This window comes from Pelophylax lessonae, assembly GCF_965119305.1.
Source record: "Pelophylax lessonae genome assembly, chromosome: 4".
NCBI lineage: Eukaryota > Metazoa > Chordata > Amphibia > Anura > Ranidae > Pelophylax > Pelophylax lessonae.
The window spans coordinates 274,580,921-274,605,660 of NC_138771.1; the positions used below are offsets into that span (position 1 = coordinate 274,580,921).

At 43.0% G+C, this 24,740-nt stretch overlaps 1 protein-coding gene across 1 annotated transcript in view; it reads right to left on the minus strand.

Moving 5' to 3' along the window:
* Positions 1 to 24,740, minus strand: part of LOC309552607 (plexin-C1-like) — a 50,381-nt gene that overhangs the window by 12,277 nt on the left and 13,364 nt on the right. The window contains exons 3-6 of the mRNA XM_082253550.1: positions 22,677 to 22,811; positions 20,989 to 21,089; positions 14,347 to 14,425; positions 11,361 to 11,408 (exon numbers count right to left, since the gene is read on the minus strand). Coding sequence (XP_082109676.1) covers positions 11,361 to 11,408; positions 14,347 to 14,425; positions 20,989 to 21,089; positions 22,677 to 22,811 — 363 coding nt within the window. The remainder of the gene's footprint in view (positions 1 to 11,360; positions 11,409 to 14,346; positions 14,426 to 20,988; positions 21,090 to 22,676; positions 22,812 to 24,740) is intronic.

The following is a 24,740-nucleotide window of genomic DNA, read 5'->3' on the forward strand; positions in this document are numbered from 1 at the left end:
TGGGGACAAACAAGCGGTCACAAGGTTTTTCAGGAGGAGAATGGATCTGAGCGCAAGAATTGTGTCACGCAAAGGTTAAGTGAGACTAGTGCGAATAATGGTTAGAACGCGATCTGGAGGTATCAAAGGAGTAGGAACCAACTCCATCTTGGAGGAGAAGGAAAACTGACATGACAATGCATCATTTTTAGTACCGGGTAAGAATGACACTACAGTATGTAATTAAAGCTTGACAGAAAAAATAGCCCATAGTGCCCTTCTAGAAGATAAGTGTTTAGCCTCTGACAAGAATGTTAAATTCTTATGGTCAGTCAAACTGGGAACCAGCACAGTGCTACCGTTGAGGGAGTGCCTTCACTCTTTAAGAGCTAAAATGATAGCAATTCACTGTCCCCAATCTCGCAATTGCATTCTGCAGGAGGCAATTTCTTTGAAAAGTAGCCACAAGGATGCATACCGCTCTCAGAGGTATGTCATTTTTACAACTGCTATGTGTCCCATCCAGGGCAGGTTGTAATTGCCTAGTTTTGCAAGAGACATTTGAGTTTCCGAAGGAGGGGGGAATAATTGGTCTCAAGAGTAGAATAAACCCAAATATAGGATTTTTTGGGGCTCCCATTGGTATTGGAAATGTTGTTGGAGAGTGCTGAGATGAGGAGGGGAGAGCCTTGGATTTCACAGGTCCAAGAACGAGCCAAATGCCCCAGAATTTTGTGTTGGTTGGGCAGCAAGATTAGTGGATTTGTATTGTCAAAATTATGTCTTCTGTGAAGAGGCTCAGTTTGTAGATGTGGGCAGCCTTCGTTAGTCGTTTGGGAATCCCCAAATTAATTGCGAAAGTGTCTTGCTTGATAGGAAAAAGTGGGGAATTTGAAGCCTGTGTACTTTACACACCCTAAAGGAGAGTTGTATAAGCTCCAGATCCACAGAAGAAATTTGGGCCAAAGCCCCACTTCTCTAATATGTAAAATAGGTAAGGCCAGGATGCGCGGCAGCTCCCAATATGGCCGCTTAGGACCGGAGCTCCGCGCCACCCCGGCAGTCTCTCCCGCCCGGCGCGGCTAAGCAGCACATCGGCTTGCTGTAACGGGCGCACGAACGTCCACTAGACCCGCGGGAATCGCCCCATGCACAAGAATCGGGTCAGGAGGAACATTGAAAGGCAATTTGACCCGGACTGTCCAGAGGCCGCTCCCCTCAACATGGCGGATCCGGCACAGCAGCGTGAGGCGATGGAGGAGGGGGAATCTCCTCAGCCACAAAAGGACTACATGTTAAGGGGGCATCTTACTTCCACACATGAGGGCACAGTGAGTGACCAGCTGCTCCTAACCCCCTCCCCAGCGTCCACTGAATCCCTCCTGAGCAGGGTGTTAGGGGACTTCTCCCCTGCCAGTGTCTCACTATTAGCTCCCATTAGCACAGCTACCACAGAGGGACCTAGGGGGATTCCTCACTCCGAGCATGACGACCTCCTGCTCAAAATGTCTGCAATGATGGAGAGGGGGATATCCCAGATTGCTGACAGGATAACTACTAATTTGAAGATGGACTTTCAGAACCTCGGAGACAGGATGGAAGCAATGGAACATAAGATTGATTTGACTGTGTCCAAAACCAATCAAAACACTACCCTTATACAGTCACTGCAGGATCAATTGGATTCAGCTCTCCTCAAAGTGGAGGACCTTGAGAACAGGTCCCGTAGATACAATTTTAGGCTGCGGGGCCTGCCTGAATCAGTCTCTGATGTGCATTCCGCTGTACAGGGGCTCATCACTGATCTCATTCCTGATATCCCCTCACATAAACTTGAACTTGACAGGGCTCACAGGGCACTGGGACCCCCACGGCGGGATGGTAACCCGCGCGACATTGTGGTTAAGCCCCACTTCTTCTCCGTGAAAGAAGAAATTGTTAACAGAGCCAGGAAGATCCAAACTCTCACCTGTCAAGGTCATGCGGTCCAGATCTTTACTGATCTTGCACCGGCTACAATACAACGCAGGAGATCCTTGAAGCCGCTTCTGTCCATACTGTCCCAAAAGGAGCTCAAATACTGGTGGGCATTCCCCTTCGCTCTCAAATTTACCTACAGGAATAAGACTCATGCCTTTTCTAGCTTCTCGGAGGGAGAAAGGTTGCTTACCCATCTGCAGCTACTACCACAACCCACAGATCACATGGCCCCTTCCGCCAGCTCCAACTCAGCAAAACGCCCCAACCCGTCAAGCCCCATTGCTCCCCTTTGGCATGGATCCAAGTTCAAGCGCTCTAAGGACGGCAAACCTCCCTGATTAATATCGTGGCGACTTCATGCAAGTTATCCCACACTTGTGGACTGGAGTTACTCCGCTTGAATTATTTCTCCTTACCCCTGACTGATGTTTATGGAACACCAAGGCATTCTTCGGCCGTACCTCTGTTGGACTGGTTTTCAGTCGTATTAAGATGACGTTTTGCTTTTTTGCCCCTTTTTATTATTTAAAATTCTATTTTGCTTTTCCAAGTTTTAGCATTTCTTGGGGCTTGCTACCTAGGCCTCAGCCAATCGGGCGGGCCCCCCCTCGGATGGTGGGTCCCTGACCAGAATATCCCTGAAGATACCCAATGACTAATTGCGGACTCATGGACTGAGGTGCTCTTTAGCGTTGCCCTCGGGGTTCTCCCGGCCGGGTCATTGCCTGGTGGCAGAGCTCTGGAGGGCTATGCATTTTTGGGGGTCACTTACCATTTTGCTTGGCTGCTTTTGTTTGTTTATTGTCACAGCATTATACTATGGGCGGGAGTCCCGCCGGAGTGGTCGGATGACGCCTCCACCAGTCACGCGGGAAGATCTCGATTTTCCCGGGTGACTACCTCCAGTCCCCCCTGTTAGGGGGCTGGAACCCTGTACTCAACCCTGTCGGATTGTGGTGGACCTCAATCCGACATTGGAAGTCCTTTTTGGACGCAGGTCCACAAGCTCCTACGCACTCTCTACTACTACTTATTCATTTGCTCCTCTTTCTCTTTTCTTCCCTTCTTTTTCCACAGCCGGTCTCCAGGGGAACAATGCTCAACACGTCTGAACCAACCGGGATCCTCATGCGGTGGCGTATGAGCGCCTCAGGTACCTTGTTTCGGAGATGGGTGAGTGATACGATTTATCAGATGCATCCACTTAATCTGCTCCATGGCTCTTTCTAAGACTACAGCCCCATACCTTAAAATAGCATCCCACAATGCCCAGGGTCTCAACTCTCCCATAAAGCGAAGGAAGGCTTTTCAGGACTTTTATCGCAGGGGGATCGAGGTCTTACTAATCCAGGAGACTCATTTTCCTCGATCGTACTGTCCGTCTTTCCTACATGCAAAGTATCCCACTTTTTTTCTAGCTAGCGCAGAGGACAAAAAGCGAGGAGTAGCGATCCTCTTTGCCAAGTCATGCAACTTCTCCCTCCACTCCGAGCACCGGGATCCTGAGGGTCGATTTATCCTAGTTAAGGGGACCATAGAAGAACAATTGTACTCATTTATCTCATATTACGCACCTAACCAGAATCAAACTCACTTCTTCCAGAATATGTTTAGCCGGCTTCTGCCGCATTTAGAGGGTCGTGTGGTCTTCGGGGGGGATTCCAATACAGCTTTTGACTATGGTTTGGACAAATCCAAACCACTGGGCTCCCGAACAGTTAAGCCACCCAAACGTAGCTCGCAAATTGCTAAACTAATTAATCAAATGGGTTTGGTGGATAGCTGGAGGGAAATGAATCCAACCGCGAAAGACTACACACACTTCTCTCACCCCCACCAGACTTTTGCCCGTATAGACCACGTTTTAGTCTCTCAAGCCTTGATCCCTTCCCTGCTGATGGCCTCTATCAAGGATGTGGTCTGGTCGGACCACTCGATGGTGATCGTCAGGATAGCTAGATCTTGTGCCCCCAGAGGTCCTTTCCACTGGAGACTTAATGAGTCCATTCTCAGCGAACCCTGCAGGGTTTCGGAAATAGAACGTGCCATCACGGAATATTTCTCGCTGAATGACCTGGCTGAAATCTCTCCTGAAACTCTCTGGGCGGCCCAAAAAACGACCATCCGCGGAAAACTCATACAAATCTCGTCACACATCAAAAAGGAAAGGAATGCTCACATCATTCGCTTAGAAAAAGAATTTGCTGCCTTAAGTGCCAAACATAAACGTAAACCCACCAGGGCGTCCTTGAAGGCTCTCGATGCAACCAGAGCCGACCTCAATATGGCTCTGACCAGCTCAGCTGAAAAACACGTTAGATGGCAGGGGGCTAAATTCTACCACCAGAGGGACAAAATAGGGACTTTACTGGCCCTGAAACTTAGACCTAGAATGAGATCCCATGCAATGCCCAAAATGTCCATCGGGGGGGGAGGCAAGACCCAAAATCCACAACGCATATTACAGGAGTTTGCGGCCTTTTTTAAAGAATTGTATAGCGATGCCCGCTCCGACAAATCACAAGCCCTGACATCTTTCCTGGACAATTTACCAATCCCCAATATAGCCAAGAACCATAGTGAGATCTTAGAAGCACACTTCACTGAAGCGGAAGTTATGGGTGTGATAAAAGACCTTAAATTAGGCTCGGCACCGGGACCCGATGGTTTCCCTAACCTTTACTACAAGACGTTCTCAGGGTTGCTCTCCCCGTACATGGTCAGGTACTTTAACACTCTTAAAAAGGGTGCACCGATTGACAAGCAAAATAATCAGGCCTTCATCTGGGTCATACCTAAACCAGACAAGGACCCGGGGGAAGTCAGCAACTATAGGCCCATCTCACTTATTAACAATGACTTGAAGATACTCACCAAACTACTAGCGAATAGGTTGGCATCCTTCATCAAACTATACATTCATAAAGACCAGGTAGGATTTATCCCCGGCAGACAGGGCCCCGACCAAGTGAGACGAGCTATTGACATTATCTCTATATTACAGTCAGGCTGGGTAGGGGGGTCCCCGCAGGCAGGCCTACTCCTTTCCATAGATCTTCAAAAGGCATTCGACACAGTCGAATGGCCATACTTATTCTCGATACTGGAAAGATGGGGATTTGGTACAAACTTCCTCGGTATAGTCAAGGCTCTTTACTCCTCCCCCGAAGCAAGGATTAGGTACCAGGGCTATTACTATGACTTGTTCCCAATTTCCAAGGGGACGAGGCAGGGGTGTCCTTTGTCACCGCTCATATTTGCGATTGCGATCGAAACCCTCGCCATCGCAATTAGATCCCATCCTGACATTAAAGGGGTTAATTGCGGTCCCCAGGAACACAAATGCGCTCTATTCGCAGATGACCTGCTACTTTTCGTCACATCCCCCGCCATCTCTCTCCCCAATATTTGCAAGACATTGGAGAACTTTGCGACCGTATCCGGGCTTAGAGTAAATCTAGCCAAGTCTTCTATCTTGAATGTCTCGGTGAAAAAGGAGGAAGCCAAGCGTCTACAATCCTCCTTTGGTTTTTCCTGGTCTGATACCCATATCAGATACTTGGGGGTTAACCTCACGGCTAAGATCGAGGATCTACATAAAATAAATTACCCAGCTATCTACCAATCCCTAGGCAGGGATTTACGGGGTTGGTCACTCTACCGCTTGTCGTGGCTAGGCAGAATCAATGCTATAAAGATGAACTTACTTCCTAGACTCCTCTACCTGTTTAGGGCTCTGCCGATCCCCCTCCAAAGGGAACCATTGCGCAAATTCCAAAACTTAATAATCAAATTTATATGGGGGGGCAATGGTCATAGACTCTCCCGCAAGGTTTTGTATACTCATAGAAGGAGGGGCGGGTTGGGGGTGCCTAACCTCTGGCTTTATTACCAGGCAGCGCGGTTGGCTCAACTTTCTGTCGTCTACTCTAGATTTGAAAAACCTGATTGGATACAAATCGAGAGGCAGGCGGTCCCTTCACACACTCTGGACTTTCTCCTATGGATCCCCTCTCGACAGAGACCCCCTATAATGTCCCCAGTTTTGTCGTCTTCCTTCGCTTTATGGGATACTGTTAAACAGTCCTCTTCCCTCACGTCTAGCATGAGACCGCTAGCACATTTGTTCCATAATCCAGCATTCCAACCCGGTATGGACATCAAGGCTTTCCAATGGTGGCTAGATAAAGGGATTTACCGCATAGGTCACTTCTTCACCCCAAAGGGCCCTTTTACCCTCAAACATTGCTCCGACAAGCTTAAGATGCCACCATCGGAAATATATAGATTTTTACAAATCTCTCACTTTCTCACAACCATCTCGAAGGATGAAACTCTTCCATTATCTTTCACAAGCTATGAGGTATGGTGTTGTAATCCTGCGGAGCAGAAAGGGGGCATCTCCATAATCTATCAATCTCTAGTCTCTGACCAAGCGAAGCTTCCGTATATGCAGGCTTGGGAGAAAGATCTGGCGGTCACCTGGGAGGTGGAGGAATGGGGTAGGGCAAGCTTTCGCTCCTTTCAGGGAATCGGTAGTGTACCTCTGATGGAGGCGAGCCTAAAAGTATTGACTCGGTGGTATCTTGTACCTGTCAGACTACACAAAATGTATCCCTCTTCCTCTCCTCTCTGCTTCAGGGGATGCCAGATACCCGGTTCTATGCTACATGTTTGGTGGGAGTGCCCAAAGTTGCGTAGTACTTGGAACAAAATTTTTCACATGATATTTAAAGTTACCGGTCACAGGATTCCTAACACTGCCCTGGTGGCACTCCTACATTCAAAACCTCCTGGTATACCGAAACACACGCAAAAGTTGGTTCACTATATCCTTCTAGGTGTCAAACTATCCATTGCGGGTTCCTGGAAATCGCCTACAGTTTCCATCAGGAAAATTAGGAATAAGATCACCTGGATAATGACCCAGGAAAAGATGGTCAGCGTATTGTCCAACACGGTTCCCAGGTTTGAACTGATCTGGGAGCCCTGGGCGACATATGTAGGCATATCTCTGATTCCTGGAGTAACCTTGAATTAGTTTCCTCTGTTGTCAGCTCCTGGGGACTGGCTGTGCCCTTATTCCTCCTTTCCTATTCTCTCCCCTTTCTTTCCTCCATTTCCTTCTTTTTTCCCCTTTTTTTTTCTACCTAGTCTCCTCTGCTTCCTAGCGATTTTCTAGGCCTCTTGGCCTCTTCTCTGGGTTTACGAGAGATAACAGATTTCAATACAGTTGCATTTACGATGGGAGATGGCACCCTGCATTTTATCGGAATCTGGGTGGCATGTTAAGCTTTTTCCTAAGGAGTACTGTCTTACTTGGCACACTCATGTTTTCCTTCCGGGCAGTGAGCCGATTGGCAGATTTGCAATATTAGATCTTGCATTACCATTATTAGTTGTACTGTTTTCTACCATATAGCCATGTTAAGAGCGAGGTTTTTGCTTAGGATCCTCCACGCAGTCTGCTTCTATGTGCTCATGTTGATGTTTTCCTATTGATCACCCTGTACTGATCTTATTGGTCTGTTTCCTAGTTATGTTACTCTCTCAACATTGTTGTTGTATTCCAATGCTATGTTCACTTATTTCTTGAATAAATACTATTGAAAAAAAAAAAAAAATAGGTAAGGCCAGGATACAGTATTGAAGGCTTTCTGTATGTCAAGTGAGAGGAGCATGAGTGCTATCTTCTGTCTCTTGGAGACTTCAACCAGGAGGGCTAGTTTGCCTATATTGTCACTAACATGTCTAGTGGGCACAAAGTTGACTTGACGTTAGTGGCTGAGGCCTCTTATGTTTTGATTTACCCTGGTAGACCAGATTTTGGCAAGAGGTTTAATGTTGACATTCAAAAAGAGAGATCGGTCGAAAATTAGACCAATTTGTATCATCTAAGTTAGTTTTGGGGATCATGGCGTATAAGAGGGATTCTGGATGGAAAGTTTGTTAATTGTGAAGATCATTAAAGAAGTTTTTCAAAAGAGGTGCAAGAATGGTCAGAAAGCATTTTTTAATAGGAAGCTGAGAAGCCATCAGGTCCTGGCCTTTTCAGCACAGGTGCTTCAGAGCAGAGACAAGAGTCAAATATATCACTGCATATCGGCATATAAAAATTTTTGCTCCAAAATACTGGGGATCAAGTGCTACATAATGTATACACGCATGTCAAAACGATTCGAAGACAAGTCACCTCCAGGGGTACTGAAATGTTCCAATGAGGCAAGGAGACTAGATGGCATCTGTGATGGCTTGGCTGATGCATTTTAAGGGAGAACCCTCGTCCTTAGAGCCAAAAGAGCAAATGACCCACCATGCATTTATACATGTGTAGACTCAAAGTCTATACCGCCCTCATTGGTAAGCCCCACCCTCCATTCAGCAGTGGGGGTTTGTGTGTCCAGGAACCACCCAGATTGACATAAAAGTGGCACCAAATGCTACAAAACATACAGCGTAATAGTTTGTAGTATGTACGTGATATGTACATAAAAGGAAAAAAAAGGAAAAATACATTATATATATATATATACATTATATATATATATATATATATATATATATATATATATAGCGCAAAAAATTAAAGGAACACTTTTAAAAAACATCAGATCTCAATGGGGAAAAATCTCATGCTGGATATCTATACTGATATGGAGTTGGTTAATGTGTTAGGATGGAAAGAATGCCACATCGTTTGACGGAAATGAAAAGGACCAACCTGCAGATGACTGAATTCAAAGTGAATCAATGATGCAGCAGGCAAGTCCATTTTGTTGAAATTTTATTGCAGCAGCTCAAAAAATGGTACTCAGTAGTTTGTATGGTCCCCACGTGCTTGTATGCATACCTGATAACGTTGGGACATGCTCCTAATGAGACGATAAATGGTGTCCTGGAGTATTTCCTCCCAGATCTGGACTGAGCTCCTGAACAGACTGAGGTGCAACCTGGCAGCATCTGATGGCCAAAACAATGTCCCAGAGTCATTCCATTGGATTTAGGTCAGGCGAGTGTGGGGGCTATTCAATGGTATCAATTCCTTCATCCTCCAGGAACTGGCTGCATACTCTCCCCACATGAGGTGGGGCATTGTCATGCACAAGGAGGAACCCAGAACCCACTGCACCAGTGTAGGGTCTGACAATGGGTCCAAGGATTTCATCCCGATACCCAATGGCAGTCGGGGTGCCATTGTCTAGCTTGTAGAGGTCTGCGTGTCCCTCCATGGATATGCCTCCCCAGACCATCACTGACCCACGACCCAACTGGTCATGCTGAATGATGTTACAGGCAGCATATCGTTCTCCACGGCTTCTCCAGGCCCTTTCATGTCCGTCACATGTGCTCAGGGTGAACCTGCTCTCATCTGTAAAAAGCCCAGGCCGCCAGTGGGGGACCAGCCAATTCTAATGATTAATGGCAAATGTCAATCGATCTCCACGGAGCCGGGCAGTGAGCACAGGGCCCATTAGAGGATGCCGGCCCTCAGGCCACCCTCATTAAGTTTTTTTCTGATTGTTTGGTCAGAGACATTCACACCAGTGGCCTGTTGGAGGTCATTTTGTAGGGCTCTGGCAGTGCTTATCCTGTTCCTCCTTGACCAAAGGAGCAGATTTTGGTCCTGCTGATGGGTTAGGGACCTTCTACAGCCCTGTCCAGCTCTCCTAGAGTAACTGCCTGTCTCCTAGAATCTCCTTCATGCTCTTGAGACTGTGCCTGGAGACACAGCAAACCTTCTGGCAATGGCATGTATTGATGTGCCATCCTGGAGAAGTTGGACTGCCTGTGCAACCTCTATAGGGTCCAGGTATCGCCTCATGCAGGCAGTAGTGACACTGACCCTAGCCAAATGCAAAACTAGTGAAAAACAGTCAGAAAAGAGGAGAGGGGGAAAAAATGTCAGTGGCCTCCACCTGTAAAACCATTCCTATTATGGAGTCCGTCTCATTGTTGCCCATCGAGTGCATCTGTTGTTAATTTCATTAACACCAAAGCAGCTTAAACTGATTAACAACCCCCTCTGCTACTTAACTGACCATATCAAGATCCCAGGAGTTTAATTGACTTGATGCTATACTGATTAAAAAGTGTTCATTTAAAATTTTTGAGCAATGTATATTTTTATTTATTTATTTATTTATTTTGTATGTGCATATCATGGTTATACTACAAAGTATTACACTGTATGTTTAGCTTCAATTGGTGCCACTTTTTTGTCAATCTGGGTGGTTCCTGGAGAGACACACACCCCCATTGCTGATTGGAGGGAGGGGCTTACCAATGAGGCCTGTATAGAGTGTGGATCTACACACATATAGATGCATGGTGGGTCATTTGCTCTTTTGGCTCTGAGGAAGAGGGTTCTCCCTTGAAACATGTCAGCCAAGCCATCATGGACGCTATCTGGTCTCCTTGCCTCATTGAAACATTTTAGCACTCCTGGAGGTGACTTGTCCTCTAATTTTTTTGACATGCGTGTATACATCATGTGTTTGTGAGTATTATGTGAGCTACTTTTTTTTTCTTTTTGTTTATAATGGAATTGCACTAGGCGCCTTTCTCTTGTTTTCATTGTCTTTCAGTATATTTGGATACCCATGGTCCTGAGAGGGCAGCAAGACCCTAAGCTATGTTTCTAAGGATTAAACACACCTATGCAGAGGACAGTTACTTTTTTAGATTTTCCTCTAGGAATATGTGACTGCCAGAAGTTATAACAACATGCTAGTCTGCCATCAGTTTGCAGAAAATGAGCCAAAGTAGGAGGGACTGAAAAAGAGGGAAGGAAAAGGGGGGTCGGGGGGGGGGGGACAAGGTTAAGCAGTGGAGGATTTTTTCAGGAAGTGTGGGGAAAATGGTAAACCATGGAAAAGGGATGGAGTCTACTAAGACAGGCAATTTAGCAGTGCCATAATTAAAGCTATAAGAACATTGTGCTATAGAGGATCTGCACCATCTTGGATTAAAACTGCAACTATTATTGAGGGGAGCTTAAGGCCTGTATCATGTGCCTCTAAAATATATATTTTTAACAGAAAATTACATAAGCTTAAACCTATATAACTAATCATGGCTGTGGAATGGGGAGGAGAAATGTGTTCGAGCACCTGCTTATCTAATGGAAAATCAGTAGAGATTGGCATACATTATCCAACAGGACCAACCGCTGTTAGACTGGTGCCATCTATTGGGGCTTAACAAAGTGGGAATGGTTGCCCAGTATGGCTATAATCTTATGCCTATGGGCTCTTTAAACTTCTTTGAAATTCTGTGAAAAAAATCATCTGATCAAATATAAGCCACCTATATATCAGTCTCTGCACCTCTCTGACGGTATAGTCTTCCACTTCGATCTTCAAAGTTATTAGAGAAAAAAATAAAAGTTAATTAAAACTTACACATGATGGTCCAAAGGCTGGCGTATGCTTTAAAGGCTTGCAATCAGTCTAAAGTTAAAAAAAAAAAAAAAAATCAGATCTCTACAAACAGATGTACTTTGGTACTGACATCAACAATCAACATTCTTTGGGAGTGACAATTACTTATGAGGGGCCCTACAGCTTGTTCCTACAACCACCAAAAGCCCTGACACTTTCCTATTAAAGATTTTTGGAAAAACCAATGCAAGATGACAGATACCAAATGTATACACAGCGGCTGCCATTTTTAATCCAAATACATTGCGCTTAGATGTTGGGCTTTGGTGAAAAGAGATTGCCGAATCTAATGTTTTATCCCCATCGCTGCAAAGGTGGAGACTACAATGTAGAATACACATATGGACGGAGAATGTTGGCAGGGGTTTATGCAGAGTTGGCATTTTATTGTCAATCCACCAATGGAAAGCTACAAATTTAAACAGCTGCAGAAAATCTTGTGATTCCTTTCTGCAAAAAACTTGACACTACAGTTCTGCTGAATGACCCACAGCTAGGTAGAAGTGACAAAATAATAAGAAAAATGCAAATATAAAAGGTTGATATTGGCTTTGGTGCAGCTTTACTTTCCTCACTGCCCTAGAAACAGATCTATAACTGTTTTAAATTTATATTAAACCCTTAGTTTTTTTTTAGCACTTTCAGCAGGTAATTTAATCACATTTAATCACAGCTTAATTAACTTTTAATCCGTGTCTACATTACAATTTAATCTGGTGCCATGACCACTGCCACAGGTTTCCTCTTTCAGGGTGGCTCCTTTCCCTTGCAGTGTCCTATGGAGCTACCCTTACATGAAGGGACTAGAGTTGTATCTCTGTACACTGTATGCATCAATAGAGACACCAAGCCCCACAACCTAGAATGACAAGACACGCCTCTGCTCCTCCCACCTCCTTCCTCCTCCAGTATAAAAGCTAACAGACTCACTGAGCTGAGCCTGAAGACCCACAGTTCAGTTAAGCAGCACTAAGAGAGCATAAACCAGCAGCAAAGAATTTTAACAAATAGTGTTCGTGGACATGACCAAAACAAGCAAACATAAGTAGCACATCATTCAAAAAGATATAGGGTATGGGACTTTCAATATGCTTGAACACGTAATAACACAAATTATTTTAAGAAAAATGTAAACATTTATTTTTCAAAAAGGTGTGTGTGTGTGTATGTATGTATGCACTGTATGCATGTGTATATGTATATGTAACGTCACACGAGCTTAGTGGAACGCAAGCCGGAAGTACCGCTCTCCACTCGCAGCTCACATATGTGACGTCGTTCTTTCTGTTTTATATTGTTTCTCACTGACTTTTCACCGTTTTTATTGGATTTTCCCTGTTTTTATCTGTTTTATCACTTCATTGGGATTGTATTTTTTGGGTTGACCAGGGTTGTGTGCAATAAAAACCACTTAAAATGTTACTGCACTATCTGTTTTTTTTCTTCTACATGTCCCCTTTGTTTGGAGGTGATCAGCAGGAGGAGTGTTACCGCAGAGGAACAGGTCTGCTTGGAGGGAACGCACCCGTTTGGAGGTGATCAGCAGTAGGAGTGGTACTGCAGAGGAACAGTTTTGCCTGGAGGGAACGCACCCCGACCTGGAGAGGGTCATTATAATAATGATTGGTCCTAGTGTCATAAGACATATAGGACCCACGTGTTCAGGTGAGTGTGAAATTTATCTATCTTTCACGGTGAAACACTAGAAGGGACACCAGGGCAAGAGTGATCAAATATATTTATGGAGCACCAGCACTAATCACTTTATTTTTTTGGACATTTTTTATCAAGAAGTCACTACTGTGTTGTAATTTTTTTTGCACTTTTATTTAATGGATCGTTTATCTAACAAATTTTTTTGCACATGAACTTTAAGGACTTTTCTTGAGAGTGATTTATATACATTTTATATATCTAGTTTATCACAGATTTTTATTTTTATCGTCACAACATATATATTTATTACTTTTCAGCTTCACTCAACTGATATATTTCATGAAATTTTATATGTAATTTATTAGATGGTTTATTAATTGAAGCAAGCGCTATAGGTAATCACCTATCCACTGATTACTTCATTCACTTCTTAGCACATGCACTTTACTATAGCAGCTGTGAATCACATTAATTTATTTATTTATTTAGGTCCTAAATATTCATAGGTCTCCTCACGTGGCGCGTGCAATATACTCTGTATATTTTACCTTACAAAAGTTTTATTGAGTTTATAGAATTATAAGCAAGGCAGCTTACTATTCAAGTGGTAAAGATAATTTTTTAAAACATGCATTTATACACCTATAAAATTTTAAATGGAGTAAAATAAAGTTGACCTATTATAGCTTTTATGATGCAGAATGCCACAAAAGTCACGGATGTATTGCATCTAGAATTTCAGCTTAAAATAAAATTATAATAATGAATAATTTTTGAAAATGCAAAATTTCAAAACCAGCTTTTGCTGTGGTATTTACCTTTTAATCTTGAGATCCCCCTACCCCCCCCCCTTTTCTTTTTTTGTTGCTTTGATGTCATTAGTCTGATGGAAAGCAGAATTGAACCCCTTCCTCTGAGCCCAGGTCATCCTGGACCCACCCCAGCCTGTGCCTTGACATTGAAAGGATAAGTAGAAGCATGGATAAGGAGAAGCATATTACTCTTCTTATTAACATGTTTCTTTTCAGCACATGAACTCATTGACTCCTTGTGATGTTTCTTCATGTCACACTCCAGCCCTGCTATAGAAGGACTGCAAGAGGCTGATACCAGGTCAAATGCAGGTACTTTGACTGCTTGCATTTAAAAAGATACATTTAATGATGTACTGTATTAATGATTACAGAGTTTATTTAATTTTTGTCTTTTAACACCACTATTAAAGGTTCCATTTTACACTTCTCATATAGTAAATGAGAGCAAATAATTTAAGCAGCATTGAAAAGAATACCTGGTTCATATCCGCAGAAAACTTCTCAATCCAATTTTCCAATAAAGGATCTGATGAACATTCTGCCTTCATGGTACAACTAATAAAATACAATAAACCAAATGCATGAAAGGTTTTAAAAAGTATTTTTGCATTCATTTAAGATGTGATTTACCCATAATCCCTTAAATTAGTCAACCTATGTTGGTAAAAATACTACAGTGGGGATCGAAAGTTTGGGCACCCCAGGTAAAAATATGTATTAATGTGCATAAAGAAGCCAAGGAAAGATGGAAAAATCTCCAAAAGTCATCAAATTACAGATTAGACATTCTTATATGTCAACAAAAGTTAGATTTTATTTCCATCATTGACCTCTTCAAAATTACAGAAAACAAAAAAAATGGCGTTCCATCTTTCCTTGGCTTCTTTATGCACATTAATACAAATTTTTACCTGGGGTGCCCAAACTTTCGATCCCCACTGTATACCATAAAAATAGTCACTCAGGATAAGAAAAAAAAACAACCTTAACTACTTGAGTACCAGCCTTTAATACACCCCTTCATTACCAGGCAATTTTTTATTTTCAGTGCTGTGATAGTTTGACTGACAATCTCCCACTGGGAGAGCAGAGTGACCAGCCGGCACATCTCCAATGTAGTAACCCGGAAGCGACGTCACTTCTGGTTTACTCAGTAGCCAACAGCGCCAGATTTGAAAAATCCAAGGTATTCAAAAATGCAGATTTTGGCGTTTTGAATACTTGGAAGTGCAATGGAGGGGTTTGGGGTCTTTTAGAACCCAGATACCTTCATAAAAGTACGTGTCACTGCCTATTACTGTCACAAAGGATGTTTACATTCCAGTTGTGACAGCAAGAAAATTGATTAGGATTTTTTTTTTTTAAAGTGTAAAAAAAAAAAAAAGACTTTTTTCAATCACATATGTGAGGTATTGCTGCGATCGTTAGAGCCAGAGCAATAATGTAACATTAACGAGTCACATTACTATAACTCTAAACAGGTAATCATTGCCAATTTTAAAGCGTCGCCTATGGAGATTTTTAAGTACCGTAGCTTGTCGTCCTTCCACGAGTGTGTGCACTCATAATATGGGCTAGATTAGGTATCACCACCATTAAACACATTTTTAAAGATGGTTCTCTATTGACTATTGACCAGCTGAAGTAGGAATTTAACTTGCCCAATCGACTGTTCTTTAGATATCTAAAGCTGCGCCATGCTGTTAGGGCGCAATTTCCAAACCTGGTTACAGTTGAATCACACTCAGTTAAGCACTTCTTGATCTCTCAAAATACAGATAGGATTCTCTCCTCTCTCTATCTCCAGATCTCAGGAAAGAGATGACTAAATTATGTCAGACCTGGCAAAAGGACATTTCAGGCCTAATTGCAAAGGAATGGGAGGAGGATATACAACAATTTATACCTAAGATGATTTCAGCAAGGGGTAGGTTCATCCAATTGAAATTTTTGCATCGTGCATATTATACCCCGCAAAGACTATCCACTATATACCCTGGGGTCGATCATTCCTGCTCGAGATGTGGAACGGAGGTGGGCACATTTATACACATGGTCTGGTCCTGCCCTGTTCTTCAGCCTTACTCGCAGGGGGTGGTGGAGGAGCTGGGTGTTTTTGTGCAACAACAGGTCCCACTGGAGCCTGCCTTTTTATTACTTGGGGTGGGTTCCTAGTTGGAGGTTTCCTTCCATCAACGGTGCTTTCTTTTCTATGCAACGTTTTATGCACAGAAACTTATCCTACTTAAATGGAAGACATCTGTGGCCCCCACGGTTAAGCAGTGGAGAGAGTTATTGAACCAGGTGCTGCCCCCTTTATAAACTGACATATTTGGGTCGGAACTGACCGAAAAAGTTTGAAAAATGTGGGGTGCATGGATTGAAGCGAGAGGACTGTCCCTGTGATTTCTGGGTCTGCCCCCCCCATCCCTCCCCCTTCCTCCTCCTCCTCCTATCCCTTTTCTTCCATTCACCTTTTTTCTACTTGGATTTGGTACCTATTACTCCATCTTCCCTACTAGTTAAGCTTTTAACAAATAAAACAAAGCTCCTGAACTGAGTAACTTGCATTCTGAATATAGACGCTGGCAATTGCTTTAGTAATAATATACTGATCTGTACTTATTTTGTATCATTTCACATCTTGGAATTATGGTATTTTGCTTGAATTGTTTTATGCAAAATAAACTGCACTTGTAAAAAAAAAAAAAGAAAGCTACGCCGGCTAGGTAAAAAAAAAACTGTTATTAATTATTTTTAAGCCCCATTTAGTTTGAATTAATTGCTTTGTCCAATTATTCCTTTAACAGGTGGGAGCATGTACCGGGCAAAAAACAGGTACCAGCTCCCCCCTCCCCCCTCCCCTCCACAAGATGCCAAATATGGCAGCGGACAAACAAATATTAATGTCCTTAAAAACCTCTTAAACATATATTTGTGTCTTGAATGATGTAATTACCAGAGTGTGCTAATACTACATCCAACTTTCTGTGCAACCACCACCAGATGTTCTCTCACCTGAAGACCATGACCTCACATAATATGCAGGGTCAAAGACAGCTTTTGTCCCTTCAATGGACCAGTTAGTATCTTCCAGGTGTTAATGGAACCCTCCACTGCCATTGAAAATCCTCCAGTATTTCAATATCACTTACCTTTCTCCTTGCTTTTCAACCAGTACTCTCCCTTCCAAGCACTCTCCAGCTCTCCCCTCCACTCAGCACCACATAAAGAAAAAGTACTAAATAGTACTTTGTCCTTAATAAAATGTATTCCTACTGCATTTCTACAAACGTAGAAATACACTTACTTTAAAGCGGTTGTAAACCCAAAGAACAAAAAAAAAAACCTGCAAGACAAAGGCATTATGAGCTAGTATGCATCGCATACTAGCCCATTATGTGTAACTTACCTTAGAACTAAGCCCCGACACGGACCCCCGGACATCGCTGCGGGCGCTGCCATGATCCCTCGCCGTCTCTTCCGGGTTCGGCGGCTCCGGCGCGGTGATTGGCTGAAAGAGACGGCTCCGGCGCGATGATTGGCCGGAGCCGCGATGACGTCACTCCCGCTCATGCGTGCGGGAGTGATTTTCCGGCAAGCTCCCGGCAAATAGATTGAAGGTCCCCCCGGACCTTCAGAGCGAATGCGCCGCTCGCGCGAGCGGCTGCATGCACTGTAAATATCTCCTAAACCATGCTGGTTTAGGAGATATTATTTGTACCTACAGGTAAGCCTTATTATAGGCTTACCTGTAGGTAAAAGTGTCAAAAAGCGGGATACTACCGCTTTAAGAGAGTGCTAAATCGCACAAGATAATGCAAGCATATATGTAAAAACACAATGAAAATGTGATTTCCCCCTGAAGAAGTCACGTGTCCCTGTGACAAAACACGTAGGGGTGGGCTTGCTGGCTGACATCACAACGCTACGGTCAATGGAGAAGTGCAGTAATACATGCTGAGAATGTCGATCCACATTATTAATATGTTTGTACATACAGTATCTCACAAAAGTGAGTACACCCCTCACATTTTTGTAAATATTTTATTATAACTTTTCATGTGACAACACTGAAGAAATTACACTTTGCTACAATGTAAAGTAGTGAGTGTACAGGTTGTATAACAGCGTAAGTTTGCTTTCCCCTCAAAATAGCTCATTAATGTCTAAACCGCTGGCAACAAAAGTGAGTACACACCTAAATGAAAATGTCCAAATTGGTCCCAATTAGCTATTTTCCCTCCCCGGTGTCATGTGACTCATTAGTGTTACAAGGTCTCAGGTGTGATTGTGGAGCAGGTGTGTTAAATTTGGTGTTATGGCTCTCACTCTCTCATACTGGTCACTGGAAGTTCAACATGGCACCTCATGGCAAAGAACTCTCTGAAAAAATGAATTGTTACTCTACATAAAGATGACCTAGGCTATAAGAAGATTTCCAAGACCCTGAAACTGAGCATCAGCAGGATGACCAAGACCATACAGCGGTTTAACAGGACAGGTTCCACTCAGAACAGGCCTCACCATGGTTGACCAAAGAAGTTGAGTGCACGTGCTCAGCGTCATATCCAGAGGTTGCCTTTGGAAATAGACATATGAGTGCTGCCAGCATTGCTGCAGAGGTTGAAGGGGTGGAGGGTCAGCCTGTCAGTGCTAGGACCATATGCCGCACACTGCACCAAATTGATCTGCATGGCTGTCTTCCCAGAAGGAAGCCTCTTCTAAAGATGATGCACAAGAAAGCCCGCAAACAGTTTGCTGAAGACAAGCAGACTAAGGATATGGATTACTGGAACCATGTCCTGTGATCTGATGAGACCAAGATAAACTTATTTGGTTCAGATGATTTCAAGCGTGTGTGGTGGCAACCAGGTGAGGAGTACAAAGACAAGTGTGTTTAGCCTACAGTCAAGCGAGTTTGTGTCATGTCAAGGGAGTGTCATGGTCTGGGGCTGCATGAGTGCTGCCGACACTGGGGAGCTACAGTTCATTGAAAGAACCATGAATGTCAATATGTACTGTGGCATACTGAAGCAGAGCATGATTCCCTCCCTTTGGAGACTGGGCCGCAGGGCAGTGTTCCAACATGATAACGACCCAAAACACACCTCCAAGACGACCACTGCCTTGCTTAAAAAGCTGTGAGTAAAGGTGAAAGATTGGCCAAGCATGTCTCCAGACCTAAACCCTATTGAGCATCTGTGGGGCATCCTCAAACAGAAGGTGGAGGAGCGCAAGGTCTCTAACATCCACCAGCTCCGTGATGTCATCATGGAGGAGTGAAAGAGGACTCCAGTGGCAAACTGTAATGCTCTGGTGATCTCCATGCCCAGAAGGGTTAAGGCAGTGCTGGAAAATAATAGTGGCCACAGAAAATATTGACACTTAGGGCCCAATTTGGACATTTTCACTTAGGAGTATACTCACTTTTGTTGCCAGCGGTTAAGACATTAATGACTGTTTGTTGAGTTATTTTGAGGGGACAGCAAATTTACACTGTTATACAAGCTGTACACTCACTACTTTACATTGTAGCAAAGTGTAATTTCTTCAGTGTTGTCACGTGAAAAGATATAATAAAATATTTACAAAAATGTGAGGGGTGTACTCACTTTTGTAAGATATTGTATAGGCTGGCATTATCTAGTGCAATTTAGAACCTTGCTAAAGTGAGTGTATTTCTACATTTAACAGCAGAATACATTTTATTAAGGATAATGCACTATTTTAGTACTTTTACTTTATGTGGTGTTGAGGGGAGGGGAGAGCTGGAGAATGTCTGGAAGGGAGAGTACTGGTTGGAAATCCAGGAGAAAGGAGAGTGATATTGGAAGACTGGAGGATTCCCAGTGGCAGTGGAGGGTTCCAATCACACCTGAAAGATACTAACTGGTCCATTGAAGGGACAAAAGCTGTCTTTGATCCAACATATTATGTGAGGTCATGGTGTCTAGGTGAGAGCATATCTGGTGGTGGTTACCCAGAAAGTTGGATGAAGTATGAGCACAGACTGATGATTTTTCACAGAGAAAAATCATTCAAGACACAAGATGTACATTTAAGAGACTGTTAAGGATATTCATATTTGTTTATTAGTGGTATAAGTAATATGCACATAGGATCGTGATATTGGTTGAAATCTAGGAAGTTCAGCCCCATGCTAAATTTAACAATAAAATCAAAACCACAATGTGTTCTCTGTAGACATACCCATGCTATGTTTTTGACCCTGATTGTAATGTATCCCTTAAAGCGGTAGTAAACCGCTGAAAAAAAAAAAACCCTGCAAGACAATAGTATAATGTGCTAGTGTGCATGGCATAATAGCACGTTATAAAATACTTACCTTAGAATGAAGCCCCCGCAGCGGCGTCCGGTCACCGCCGAGGGAGCTGACATGTTCCCTCGGCATTTCTTCCGGGTTCGCAGGCTCCGGCGCTGTGAGTAGCCAGAGCAGCCATGACGTCACTCTCATGCATGTGCGCGGGAGCACTCCATTCCAGCAAGGAGCTCTGAAGTTCCAGTACGATACGCCGGACCTTCAGAGCACATGCGCAACTGATGTCAGGGGCTGCATGCAGGGTGAATATCTTCTAAACCGTGTAGGTTGAGGAGATATTAATTTTACCTACAGGTAAGCCTTATTATAGGCTTACCTTTAGGTATAAATAACCAAGCGGGTATACAACCGTTTTAAGGGCTTGAGTAGAGGGCCAAATGCTGCATACATTGAGATGCATTCAGGTAGCATTTGATATCAGTTTGAACTTTAAAACACTTCTGAATTCCTTCACTGGTACACTTGACCTCCTCCTAAATTGCTTCAAGCTGCTTTTCCATTTCCATTATTTTATATAGGGAGAACAACTGTTCAGATGCAAACAAAAGTCCATGTACACAAGCTCTAAAAAATATTTTTTTCCTGTAAAAAAAAAAAAAAAAAAAAAAGAAAAGGTAATTATAAAAAACAGAAAACATTGGCAGCAATTGGCAATTGTAACATAAACAGGTCATAAGAAAAAAAACATGAGAGGTCTGCTTAGGTATATCAGAGCTTAGCTTATATTTCTCAGTCTTCTGCATAAGATTGTTTAAAAAAATACCAATTATCAAACCTTTTCTTTAATTGGCACCACCCGCAGTGTGGATCCGCTGCAGCCAAGCATTCGCTGCAGGATTGATGGTGTTCACATTTTGCAATTCTCACCCGTTTAATCTAGGCAGACAAGTGATATTTTTAGTATACTACAAATAAAATACCTAAAGGAAATATGATGTAAAACACCATAAGTAGTGGACAGACCCATACAGAATATAGATTTAAGCCAAAGGTTATCAAAAGTATCATAAGACAAAAGTAGTAAGGGTTTAAAAAGATGAGAGGTGATACGGTGGAATCCTTTTATTGTAATAGCTTATTTTATTCCTCCATAATCCATAATCTACATTTATACCATTTAAACAGGAATGAATACATGAATGCATCACCGGAAAAAATGTAAAATAAAAAAATGACTGCCTTATAAAACACATTGACAGCCTATATGACACAAGAACAAAACATCTAATAATTTAATTAGTAGGAATCCATTTTATGTGACCAGGATTGAAACTTTCCGCAGTTTTTATTACCATGAAGCCACTGCAATATAAAAATGTGTGTAATCTGAATTTCAGTGGCTTGTTATACTGTATATCCTGAAGATTCCTACAGAAATGATCTTTCTGCCATAATTCCAAACTCTGGCCACATGGGACCTTTGTGTATTCCAGTCCCTTCTGTTGCATTCTCCTTTAAAATAATTACATCTAGCAAGGAGAACGGGGTCCCTTTAACAGCCAGCAGCAGCATAAGGGCAGAGATTTTATCAATAGAGTCCCCAAGAAATATAAAAGATTGATAGGTGGTTCAACTGTCAGTTATCCTTCAAAAACCTAAAATAACAGTTTTGGGCTGCAATTCTGCAAATGGAGTTGGAGATTTGGCCAGGATCAATGGCGTCCTCAATGCTGAGAAATACCACTATTATTATTAAGTATTAACACTTCTAATTCAGAAAGCATTCTTAATTTACATAATTTTTTCACACCAACCTAAAACTTTTGCACAGTACTGTGTGCTTATGTATGTATATACGCTATATTACCAAAAGTATTAGGACACCTGCCTTTACACGCACATGAACTTTAATGGCATACCAGTCTTAGTCCGTAGGGTTCAATTTTGAGTTGACCCACCCTTTGCAGCAATAACAGCTTCAACAGGTTGGGGATGACCCCTTCCTGTTGGAACAGGAAGGGGCCATCCCCAACCTGTTGAAGCTGTTATAGCTGCAAAAGATTGGCCAACGTATTATTGAACCCTACGGACTAAGACTGGGATGCCATTAAAGTTCATGTGTGTGTAAAGGCAGGCGTTCCAATACTTTTGACAATATAGTGTTGGAACAAGAAGGGGCCATCCCCAACCTGTTGAAGCTGTTTTAGCTGCAAAGGGTGGGCCAACTCAATATTGAACCCCACGGACTAAGACTGGAATGCCATTAAAGCTCATGTGTGTGTAAAGGCAGGCATCCTAATACTTTTGACAATATATTGTGTCTATACACACACACACACACAGTTTTAGATGTATTTTGTGAAGGCTAGAATACTGTTCTGTCAAAGGTACGATTTTCTTGAAACTAAAATAAAAGTCTGTGCTCTTCAATTTTTTTTATTTTTTGCTTTAAAAACTTAGAAGTAACATGCAAAAATTTTGAATATGTTTATGATATCACTGTAGCAAGTAGAAAATACCAACCTCATTCACAGTGGCTACATACAGGTAATTATTGTCAACAGGATCCAGGTGCATTGTTTTGAAGACCGCAGCTTTAGCCTCAAATGTATGTAAAACTTGTGGACAGCTTGCTGTATAGTTTGAATCCAAAATAACCTGGGTTTGGGCATAATTACAATGAAAAAAAAAAGCAAAAAAAGTCAATGGCATCATCAGATGTAGTGTGCATATTTGGTGTTTGGTATGTGGCGTGTAGTGTGCATGTGGAATGTGGCGTATGGTATGTGTTTGTAATGTCAATATTCCCATCGCACACACACATTTCTGGAATGGGCTCAGAAGTAGTGGGTGCTCCAGCAACAGCCAGCTGGAGACTGGTGTAGGGGTACCCCCATAAGGGCCAATGAGTAATGCTGATAAAAGATGATAAAAGTACAGTCACGCAGATGATGATGACAATCAGAGTTCTTCTCTTGTTTATGCAGAGCCCGCCAACACGCAAACTGACTCAGTGCTCCAAAAAGGCAGGCTAGACCCCAGTGCTGCTTCTGGGCCTTGCAGCTTGAACAGCCCGACAGCAGTTCCTCAGGCCTTAGCCTAAGGAAAGTGGGTGAGCACATGGCCTTCCCCATATTTTTTTAACCTTCCCCCATCATGCCTCAGTGGCTTGAACCTCCTACTAGGCTTGCTGAGGGAAATAGGCATATTCATAACTCAGACTAGCAGGGAACCCTCATACTATAATCAGTGGTACCAGTGACACATACTGACGAACGTGAGAGATCACAACCCCACTGAGATTAGGGAGAAACTCAGTGCACAACTACACAAATCAAAAACTGGGATAACTACCACCTAGGCAAAAACGAAATGTTCCTACCGAAAACATATCTACTGTATGAGGGTGCTACACTGGAGACCCTACAGGTCAATGTACATATTTGCCAGCACACCACAGATCATCAAATGTCATCTGAAAGTTTTATTGAATATCACATCACAAAGAACAAGGTGCAATGTTTCAGAGCTGTGCAGGACCCCTTCGTCAGGCATCTGATGACATACCTGATGAAGGGGTCCTGCACAACTTCGAAAACTTTCAGATGACATTTGATGATCCGCGATATGCTGGCAATTATGTATGTACATCGGTATGTGTTTGTGTTAAGTGTGGTGTATGATGTGTGGTGTGTGTGTGTGTGTTGAAGCATAGCTTTCAGAAGCATTTATTTTGTACAGTTGTGTATTCTTACGGCTCATTTACATTAATGGATTCCCAACCACTGGGTGTTCTGTTCACAACTGGCTGTGAAAAGAATCATACAGTGTACGGGTAATAAAATTATCCACCAACATTTATAAATATCTGTTTATTTTTTAAGTATATCTAAAGTAATATTTTATTATGGATGAAGGGTGTAAAGGTTCGAAGATTTCTCAGGTTTGTATTTCTAACTATGCTTCTGCCAGGGAAATTCACCTACTCTATTTGTCTTAGTGACCTAGTCCCATTGTCACTAGGACTGAAGGTGAGGGAAAATCACAATTTTTTCATTGCTACTGGAACAGGAATAGAGGAAAGTCTTTGAATGGGGTCACTTGTTCTAGTGACAGGTGCTTACAGGGGAGGGGTGTTTAGGTGGCTAGGAGTGAGCAGGTTTGCACTGTGTTGGATAGGAGATGTGCTTGGAGCTTTTAGGTTGCTGAAGCAGTGGTGACACTGTGCTACTAACTGCAAGTTCCCTGAATGGCAACTAAACAAAATCTAGCACATAGAACTCCAAACCAACACTTCTGCAGCACAGGACAGGGCTTTGTCAGACAGAGGTAGGCTCTCAGCAGTGCCAGATTAGGGGGGGGGGGGGTGATGAGCCCTGATCCTGGGCTCACTGTCTGCTTCTCAGAGCCAAGGATCTCAGCAGCTCCCTGTGTACTAGGAGGAGGGGAGATACACAGGATGTACTGCAGTGAAGGTTCTGGTTCTGAGTAGCAGAAGGTGAGCCCAATACTAGTGCACACTACAGTGTCTGTGTATGTTGAGGGACTGGCAGCCGTCCACGGAAAAGCTGCCACCACTTGTTGTTT